Source organism: Spea bombifrons, chromosome 5 (genome assembly GCF_027358695.1).
Source record: "Spea bombifrons isolate aSpeBom1 chromosome 5, aSpeBom1.2.pri, whole genome shotgun sequence".
NCBI classification, from domain to species: domain Eukaryota; kingdom Metazoa; phylum Chordata; class Amphibia; order Anura; family Pelobatidae; genus Spea; species Spea bombifrons.
In genome coordinates this window covers 60,453,544-60,464,569 of record NC_071091.1, presented here as the reverse complement: position 1 = coordinate 60,464,569, position 11,026 = coordinate 60,453,544, and the positions used below count along the sequence as shown (strand labels likewise).

Genomic DNA, 11,026 nt, shown 5'->3' with positions numbered 1-11,026 from the left:
ATACTTTCTATACTCTTTAAGGAAAACCAAGAATAATAATTTCATTTATCAAACACATACACACATTTGCCTTTAAACAATGTAAGTAGAAACACGCAGTTCTGGTATACAAGGAGAAAATCATTAAGAGGAGTGAGGTGCAGATAAAATGCATTTTTAAATGGAAGAATAGTGATACACTTCTCTCACTTTTTGCAGAAGGTTTCAGAATAGCTTTATCAATGAAAGTTGTAATTGGACATGTTTGAAGTAACAATTCTGATTATTTTTCCGTAATAAAACACTTAAAACTGCAATACCACTTAGTTTCAATTAAGCTTCTGGCCTTTTACATTTTTTATATTTATTGATTTTTGTAAATATTAAACAATATTGATTGTGTGCAAACACAGGTGTAGCTCTGGGATCCAAAACCACAATATGTGCTTATTGGAAAAAGAGTGGACCTATCGCACAAACAAAATTTTAGATTAATCAGAGATTTTTTCATGGTTTAGCAGGTTATCATAAATTTTATTAGATTTGTTGTGTAGATGGCAAGTTTCCCAATTTACTCCCTCGTCACTCCTTAATTAGATTTACAAGAATATGTATATGTTAAAAAAAAAAAAAACAAGACAAAACCCGCAAAATCTCAATATGGAAAATGTTAAAAATAATAACCCTATCCATTATCAATAAAACTGAAGTCTTAAACTTCATAACACATGGCCTTTTGTTTAGATCATTATTAGGCATGTGTTGGGAGTCCAGGGTCAAGATACATTGTAAAAACATCTTGCCTTGTTAAAGGAAGTCTTGTACAAAAGAGCTATGATTATAGGGAAATGAATATATATATATATATATAATACATGTGGCGTGTATATAAATGAATGACAAATTCCAGAGCCAGGCCCTCTTGTCCAACATCGGTGCCCCCAGAAGGGGGGAAGCTGTTATAGCTGCAATGGGGGGACCAAGTACATATTAATGTCTATGTATGTAGAATGTGCTGTCATTAAAGTCCCTGTTGATGTAATGGTCAGGTGTCCTAATACTTTTGTCCATACAGTGTGTATATAGATATACCCTATGTTTTCTTCGCTACAATGTAAGCACCTAGTAGGTTTTTAGGGCTTCATGTCTTATAGGAATAAGTGACCGTTTTGTTTTGGCCCAAACACACAAAGTATTAAGATTTTTTTTTTTTTTTTTTAAATGCGGTTGATTCATAGGAATGAGAATCTGCAGAATTCATATGCTGTTTCCAGTCTAATTTTTCATCTAAAAAATGTTATTAAAAAAGGGAGAAATAACATTATCTTATTTACCGTATTTGCTCGATTATAAGACGACCCTGATTATAAGACGACCCCCCAAAATCTGAATATTAACTTAGGAAAAAAAGAAAAAGCCTGAATATAAGACGACACTAAAGGAAAAAAGTTTTACCAGTAAATGTTAATTCATGTAAACTAATTTTTTTAATAAAAGCTATGATTGAGAAAAATATTTTTTTTTTGTTTTTATTTCTTGTATTTTCCAACCTGTCCCCCAGTTACGCACATCTGCCCCCAGGCTTGCCACACCAATATGCCACTGTGGCCCATGATATGCCTTTTAACCCTCTATATGCCACTGTGCCCCATGGTATGCCTTTTGACCCCCTATGTGCCACTCTGCCTCCAGAAATGCCTTATACCCCTATATCCCATTCTGGCATTTAGGGGGTTAAAATGCATATTATGGGGCAGAGTGGCATATAGGGAGGTATAAGGCATTCCAGGAGGCAGAGTGGCATTAAGGGAGTTAAAAGGCATTATATAGAGCACTCTGCCTCCAGAAATGCCTTATACCCCTATATGCCACTCTGGCATTCAGGGGGTTAAAAGGCATATTATGGGGCAGAGTGGCATATAGGGAGGTATAAGGCATTTCAGGAGGCAGAGTGCACTATTAAATGCCCCCTTAACGCCACTCTGCCTCCTGAAATGCCTTATACCTCCCTATATGCCACTCTGCCCCATAATATGCCTTTTAACCCCCTAAGTGCCAGAGTGGCATATATGGGTGTAAGGCATTCCAGAAATGCCCTATACACACACACACACACACACACTTACTTACTTGTGCTTCCAATTTCCTGCTGTATTGCCGGGGCAGCGGGTTGACGTCTCATTCCGCGGCAGCCGGAAGGAGGTGGAGTTGGCAGCGGGGGTTTGTATGCGTCCGTCGCAAATACCTTCCCCGGCTGTCAGAGATCAGGAACTCTGGAACTCTGATCTCTGACAGTTGGGGAAGGTATTTGCGACGGACGCATACAAACCCCCGCTGCCAACTTCACCTCCGGAAGCACCGGTAAGTGTGTGTGTGTGTGGGGGGGGGGGGCGACGACAGGAGGATCCAGGTCCCCTGCAGCGGTGCGGGGGATCTGGATCTTAGCCTCCTAATCAGACCTCTATTTGAGGTCTGATTAGAAGACGACCCCGATTATAAGACGAGGGGTATTTTTCAGAGCATTTGCTCTGAAAAAAACCTCGTCTTATAATCGAGCAAATACGGTATATAGTCCTTCTTACAATACATACAATTCACGTAGTGCTTCATGCAATAAGTATATTCAAGAGGAATGACAAAACTAGAATTGACTAGGGAAAAAACCAATATATTAAGTAAAGAGGGCCCTGCTTGCAAGCTTCTAACATGGAGCTCACGTGGACTTCCACCAGATTAGTATCAATGATATACAATAGTTGCTTGCTGCCAAACCAGTGAAAATGTTCTCTATTTAGTAATTAACAAGACTATTGTTAATGGTACTAAGTTTCCGCAAAATAAACGATGCTCATGCAAATGAATATATATATATATTTATTAGAGTTTAAACACAAGCTACATCGACTGATCACATTAGTGATGGTGGTTCTGTCTGAACTGAAGTCCACAGTATCCACATGTTCCTGTTTTTGTTTCTTTGTCCTGCAACAAATTAAATAAAAAAAACCTTTTTCAGCATACTAGAATTGAGTTAACATTAACTGTATACACTAGAGCATGTAAAACTTCCTAGTCTTAACATCAAAATGCTCTTTTAATACTACCTTAACTTTAACATCAATACAAAATTGATAAAATCGTGATAAAAGGCACACAAAATAGATTAGCTTTTTTACATTTTAAGCCTTTTCTAGTATCCTGAAAATGTGCCATTTTAACTTTTTTCAAATTTGCAGTGAAATGCTATTTTTCTAGGCACACTGCTGCTACATTTAGTATGGCCAACAGTAAAACGACTTACTCTTGCCGTTAAAATCTCAGCCCATTACCATTTCATAGGGTCATTTGATATTTAAGTATAAGCAAATAATACGTTAAGAGGAAGGAACTTGCCAAGTTAATATAAACTTTAGGATGTCCCAAGGCGCCACCTCCTCCATCGCAAGACACCACTCTGCTTTCCGTCACAGTCACCGGTTGCTCGCTGATCAAGTTAATAGCAAACTGCTCATTGACCTTTAGAAAACACATTGAAAACGTTAAAAACATTTAGCTGTTCCTAATAAAATTAACCATTCAAACATTATAAATAAAAATATCTAATTATTTGTCTTGAAAATAAACTGGGAGAAATGTGTTACGTCAGGAAGGTGCAGATTATATACTTGCTGGCTGGGTTAAGAAATGCCTACGCTAGACAAGTAAAAGTGTAAGAGAGGCCTGAGTGACCACATAAAGGGAAACTAGTTATGCAATAGAATCTTTATTTTGTTTTTTAATTGACTTATTTTCTCTTCGGTGTGAGAAATGTTTCCGCATTTTGCAGTCTGGGTTTCCCAATCACAGTATGTATGATCAGTGAGGCGGCGAGTGTCATCAGAGAACCTAGCTGTTTCTGTACAGCTTTTGCAGAGTCTCAAAAAAAAAGGGAATTTTTTTTTTTTTTTTTTTTTAAATCTAGGAGCCAGCTAAAAAAGTTAGGAGCCAGGACTTTTTTTTTGCCCAGCACTAACACTTTGCCTCAGCACTCACACTTTGCCCCAGCACTTTGGCCACACTAAAAAGCACCAGTGCATACTTTTAATTACCATTAATTAACCCCATTAATTAACTCTGTCCCCAGTTTCCATAGGCATCTTTGTCACTAAATAGCTTCCCATAGTCCCATGTTTAGTGACAAAGATGCCTATAGGAAATTGGGGACAGAGTTTGCCTTTGCCCCCAGTCTCCCATAGGCATCTGTCACTAAACATGAGATTATGGGACGCTATTTAGTGACAAAGATGCCTATAGGAAATTGTGGACAAAGTTTGCCTTTGCCCCCAGTCTCCCATAGGCATCTTTGTCACTAAACAAGGGACTGCAACGCCACAGGGGATCTGGATCCTAAACCCAATTATAGGTTTGGCTCACAAACACCTAGGCGCCAGGACAAAATTATCAGTCGCCATGGCGACCTGGCGCCTGGGATTTGTCGAGCCCTGCTGTACCAATACGTGTTAATATTGTCAATTTTAAATTATCTATGCTAAATGCTTTCATTGTCCTCTATTGTAACAGCACTACGGAATCTGCTGGCGCTACATAAATAAACGTAATGCAATGATTTGGTGTACTCTTGTGTAAGCAGTGTCCAGGCCTTGAAGCGTCTGTGCACAACACAAAAACAATGCAAGGAGAGCACGGGAAATTTTACAACACTGTACATGGATAGTATCATGGGAAAGAAATGCTAGTGTGTGTTACCTGCCAATGTCTTTGGTGGAGCCAGATAAATATGCCTGAACTACATTCAAAACCAGAAGTTTTTTTTTATCTCAGATGTGCTGGAACCTCTAGTCATTTCAAAGGAGATTTCATTTAGCCGCTTAAAAACTTCATACAGACCACTTTGCAAAGCAAATATATACCGTACTTAAATTGCATAAAAGAAACTAAAGTTTTCCGCGCAACAGCTAATCTTGCTTGTGTTACAAAGATATGGGCTAGCAACTGCAAGTGACTTCCATTTACCGAGTCTCACTCCTTACGGGGCATCCTTAATAGGTGCATTAAAATGATGTACTGTTTCCATCTGCTCGCACTGATGGATAAGACTGCTAACCGCACATAGGCTGTGTTACAGTTTAAAGTAATGTGATGTCTTGGTGACTGACAACGCAAATACCTTCCAGGTTACTCTGGCAGACATCAAGGCACCGACTGTGGCAGCTGAAAGACCCCGTCTACCTACTTTGTGGGATGGCCATGCGATGCCTTGACACTTCTGAATGACAAAAGGGCCATACTACTGTCACTTAATGCACAGCCTCTCAAGGCATGGATGACCTTATTATTAATGCTTGGTTTCTGAAAATCAATCCTACTGCAGAAATACGCACGCATCCTTTCTAGCAGATAAATGAACAGCAAATGAAATGAAAACATTTATTTTGATCGCAGAAAAGGGGCTTATGGGAAAAAAGAAAGAAAAAAAACATTATACCTTATTGTACCATGTATATATGGTATACAGATTTTGGTTATATTTTTACAAAATTAAGGCTACTATTTTTATAACATTGTTAAGTGCTCACAATTACAAAAGAAGATTTTGAGACCATAAACTTGAATGTTTATCGCTACATGTGATGAAAAGCTCCACCTGAACTGCTTTATGAATTTAATTACCAAAAATTTGTAAACATATATAGGAGCCTGCCATTACCCATCATAATCATATAAGATTGGCGATGTAAGTTGTTATTATGCACTTACATTGTTATCTAGTCATTTTAAAAAGATATGAAAGGTGACACTCTGCCCACGAAATCAAATAGGAATCAGTGACGCAAACAGCCTTTGCTTCAGGGACCCCACTCACTCCGCTAAACAAATGCAGTATTGCTCATTTATTTAAGCTCATTTATTTTCCATGCAACCACCTCTTGTTTTCAGAGTACAATTCAGTAAATGCATTATTCCCAAGTGGCAGGGATCTGGAATGAACCCACCTGGAACCCTCATTGCCAGTTAAAGGGGATTTTAACACCCCTCCTATTCGCTCCACTTCCAACATCTCTGACCAAGACTTTGCTCCCTCATCACAGCAATTATACCAGGTACATACACGCTCCTCAGCCCCACTCTTTGGCAGCAGCCACCCTCAATTGCTTAGTCTTGTCACCCCTTTTTATATGTCCTACTGTCTTTCTCCCACACTACCTGCTCCCTTTGAGCTATTCCCTCACATCTACATCATTTTGTCTCCATTGTCTTTACACCTACTTTAAACCATCTCTCTTCCCACTGGCACGCTCCCTTAAAATACACCAGCATTTCACCATCTAACACGTCTTCTCTTTTAACTCTTAGCTTGACCCTTTCCAATTTGGCTGCCATCCATGACACACACTACCGAGCCCTCAGCACAATTAAAATGTTCTACCGGTTAATACAACAATCTCTTTAAAATAATCACATGCTCTTTAATGCATAAAATGGCTGCATGGTCCCTCGTACATTTGTGCCCCCGCCCCTCAGAAATCTGTAGAAGCCACCAATATGCATTTGTCCCTTTTCCCACCTCAGCTATATGGAGTACAGGAGATGTGGCTGAACACATCTCCAATCACACAATATTTTATGGCCAATCAGCGCCAGCGTGGCCCAGTAGCTTTAAGCAGCCAATCGGTGACAAGAATCATCAGACCAAAAATGTAGGTGGACAGCAGCTTCTATATTAGGTAGGAACATTTTAGACTTTTTTTTCTTTTTGGAAGAATGCATATTCTTAAGTATTAACCGAGTATTCTGATGTGCATTCTTCCTCAGAGGGACTGTCAGGGACAGTAAACCGTGCCCTAAGCTTCTTGGAGAAGAAGCTTCCACTAATGGAAAAATAAAGTATTTTAGGCGATCGAGGGTAAAGAAACAAAGTGAGCAAGGATGATTTGACTGCAAAAGGTTTAAGTTTTAACCTCTTCATGACGAAGACACTTCTACGTGTGTGGTCAACAGCATTTTCAAGATTTCAGTTATGTCCTCGATCCACTGTAATTTTCCTCTCTCTCATTTAGTCTACTCACACATTACACAAACTGTGTACATAGCTAGTGCAAATGAGAGATAAAAGTCAAAAACCTATACACATATCTGAGTTTTCATACACCTTAAATGCCTAGGATTTCCATTTATTTTGGCAGTTATACAGTTAATATTAAAAAATGTTTCTAAATTGTAATATTGATACATTAGGTATTGGGGGGGGGGTCTTAGAATACCAGTACTACTCATATATCAAAACCGGGACATGCAATAGGTATCTGTATTCCATTATTGTCATAATTACATTTATGTGCACATTTCCTCGCCAATCTCATGCAAAGTTAGAAGTTTAGAAGACGAAAAATGATTTTCAAACACACTTTGCAACAGATTTGTTGCCAAGCATATGTGGATCTGCATCAATGCAGAAAAGTCCCACATGCATAAGTTTGGCATATTTTAGGAGAGTTACGGGCCAAAATGAAAACATTCACATTTTTTAGGTGATGGGTATGGTGCGATACAGGTCATTTATTTTCTTTACATTTTTACAACAATGTAAATTTTCTAATTGTAATAGCATATTTGCTAGATTATAAGACCACCCCCCAAAATTTGAATCTTCATTTAGGGAAAAAATGTAAAAGAATATCCCATAGGAGTTTTACTAGTAAATATTAATTCACTTCAGCTGGGGCTTCTACGGTGGAGCACCAGAAGGTCATGTCATGCTGGCGCTCTGTCTTAGAAGCCCTGGCAGAACTGCTGGGCGGCAGCGGAAGTTGCCAGAGAGGACGATCCAGGTCCCCTGCAGTGCTGCGGGGGATCAGGATCTTAGTCTTATAGTCAGACCTCTATTTGAGGTTGAATTATAAGATGAGCTTGAATATAAGACAAGGGGTATTTTTCAGAGCATCTTATATTCGAGCAAATACGGTACTTTTTTGACTGCTCTGGAGGAGGGAGCAGTGCACGATAGCTTGAGATCCCAGACATCAAGGATCTCTTTTGAAACAGTTGAAACTCTTCTGACAGCCTGTCACAGCACTTGCAGCGAATGAGGGCAGACACCCTGCGCAGCCAGCCGCCAGCTGTTTCTAAAAAGCTCAACAAATTTTTCTTTTTACAATAAAAAGGTGTACCAAAATTTAGGTTAGAGAAGGAAATGCCCCTCTCCCTCTTTTTGGGGGTAGATAGGACATAAAAAGTAGCATATAACATAACACTTTGGTCTTAAAGAAACAACAGGTGAGGAGGGCCCTGCTTAAACAAGCTTACAATCTAGAGGGATTTAGGGTGTATTACACAATAAGCAAAAGTGCCACTGTTAGGGATGTACCAGCCACACTAGTATAAGTATTGCAGGAGAGGGACTATGAAAAGTGAGCTAAAGGAACATGGGAGGAAGGGAGTCAACATGTAAGAAGTGGGTCTTGTGGATTATTTTTTGAAGGCCCGAAGGCAGGGGGAAAGAGATAGGCCCGGGAAAGGCATACCAGAGGATTGGGGCAGCACTTGAGAAATCTGGCAAGAGTGTGTGTGAGAGCTGGGATAGAAGGATATCATTGGATGAGCAGAGTGAGTGGGTAGGAGTGTATTTAGAGATGAGTGATGAGATGTAAGAAGGGAAAACGCTATGAATGGCTTTGAAAGAAATTCAGGGTTATGAAATGAGTCCTAAAGCGCACAGGCAGCCAATGAAGAGACTGACAGAGGGGAGAAGTGTTAGTAAAGCAAAGGGATTAATGGTTGAACGGGAGTCCAGCTAAGATAGGGTTATAATAGTCAAGGCAGTAGATAATGAGGGCATGGACAAGATGATCCCCTTGGTTTGAACTCCTCATTAAAGAGTTAAATGTGGGTATTTAAGGGAGGTACATTAAATACACATATACAAATACCTACCTCTTTCTGACGTCCAACAAATCTCACTTTCCTGTAGTCATGTTCATCAAACACCTGAAATAAATATAAAATACATTTTCAGGCTTTTGAAAGTTTAGTTATTGAAAACCATTTATGTAGTGCCAAGGTTACCAAAGAGGTGGTAATAAACAAAGAAAATAAACGCTGCCAGTCAGGAAATCACATGACCTAGTCCCATTCTCGTATTCAAGATTTTTCCCTGGAATTCCCTTCCCTGTCCGACTTTCTCCCTCATACACATTTTAAAAACTCTCTGAAAAACACTTTTCTGAGAAGTGTACTAGCTTTCTTCCTAACACTCAGCAAGCATCTTAATCAAGCCATCTGAACGGCCAACAACCTCTACAGATCATCCTGACTCAATCAACTCATCCCTGTCCAAGAAATCTTCTCCCACTGTTTCACTTCATCCTCAACCACCCGCTCCAATATAACATAACCAATGATCGCATTGACAGACTTCAGGCAACAACTTGGAGAGGTCAATTTGTTGTTTTAGCTTAAAACACATTTGGCACACAAAGCTAGGTTCATATTGAAGTGGTTTGTCAAGAACAGCGTGGCCCACAAAGACCTCAACCCCAATTAACACCATCGGCGTGAGCCGGAATACCAGCAGCAAGCCATGCCTAATTGCCCAAAACCACTAACGCTATTGTGTCCAAATAGAAGCAAATGCCACCTGAAATGTTCCAAAGTTTAAGTAGACCACCTTTCCAGTTGGGCGATTATTGTTATAACTGCGAAAGGAAACGAACGCTACATAAAAAAAACCCCAAAGGATTCTGTAATAATGAGTTTGAAAATCTGGTGTCCACATACTTTCTGCCTTGAAGTGTATATGGGGGTTGCAGGGGAAAAAAAAAACAAACAAAAAAAAACAACGAACGCTTTCCTTCAAGATCTCCCCACTTATTGCTTTTCAGTACGTATAACTAAATCATTCTCCTCAATAAACCATTCTTCATTTAGAAACAAGTTGTTTGCTGTATTGATCCCTCCTTAATTCTTGGTACCAGCAGTAGCGAGTATCAGGGGACTAGCTGGGACAGCCAGAAAATATGACCGTTCTCAATTCAATAAATGCAGATTAAGTATAAGAGGCACCAGTTGCATGGTCCACAAAGAGGTTTGGGGTTACAATTGAGGCAGTTCCAGCTAATGCTCCTGGCTATTATCCAGAACTGGCCCATCATAAGGAGAAATGCTAGTGCCAAACAGCAATCAACATGGCAAACAATGGAAAGCTTTTACCGATTGCCCAAATTTTACCACTTTGTATGAGAAGCTGTTTCCGGTTAGCATGATCAGAAGAGACATTGGTTTCTATGTCGACTACCCTAAATTTAGCACTATGACAAAATTGAATGAAATGACATTTAATGGCAGCTCGAACATATTATGCAGTAGGATGAATATTAAATGTGGATGATGATGGCATTAACAATTATTCTGAGGCACAAACAGCTGACATTTGTAGGCTGACATATTTGCAAAGCAAGCAGGTCATGACCTGGCCGGTGTGGGTAATTTTCTCCCCGGTGCTGTAGGTCGGTGCAGTGTAAGCTCTCCAGCCCCGTGCGCTATCGCGCCCCAGAGACGAGTAAAGGCACGGGCTCACCCCGCCCTTCCATCCGAAACCCCGAGTGCAGACACGGACAAGAACGGAGCTGGGCGCCGCCATCTTTAATGTCACCTCCGCTTGCTCCACTGAAGGCTCTAAACACTCCACCCCTGATTGGTTCCTTACCTTCTACGTAAAAACCGTAGCGCCGCAACCTTAGCGAGAAGTCAAACGCTGGCCAATGGAAACGCAGCTTACGCATCACATGAGTGGTAAAGTTTCCTATTAGCCGAGTGCGCGTGCGTGATATCTTCGTGTTCTGCGGCGCGCAGGTGCGTGTGGTGACTTTCTCACTTTATGTAGTTACCGGCTAACGTTTTGGGGACCGTAAAACCGGGGCTCGGGCGATGAAGTAATATAGTGTGGGAATCCGTGTGTTGGGAGCTCTCTGGGTGTAATCACTTCTAGGCACTGCGCAAGCGCCTCGATATTGAGCAGCCTCGATGTACGTTTGGGGTCTTCTTTCGTTTA

At 40.3% G+C, this 11,026-nt stretch overlaps 1 protein-coding gene across 1 annotated transcript; it reads right to left on the bottom strand.

Annotated features, from left to right (window-relative positions):
• Positions 1-2,840: 2,840 nt before the first annotated feature.
• Positions 2,841-10,757, bottom strand: NDUFS6 (NADH:ubiquinone oxidoreductase subunit S6). Its single transcript, XM_053467837.1, has 5 exons — positions 10,729-10,757; positions 10,445-10,676; positions 8,911-8,964; positions 3,373-3,495; positions 2,841-2,961 (listed from the first exon to the last, which is right to left on the bottom strand). The coding sequence occupies exons 1-5, from the start codon at positions 10,755-10,757 to the stop codon at positions 2,893-2,895; spliced, it is 507 nt and encodes a 168-aa protein (XP_053323812.1). The 3' UTR covers positions 2,841-2,892.
• Between the last annotated feature and the right edge of the window lie 269 nt (positions 10,758-11,026).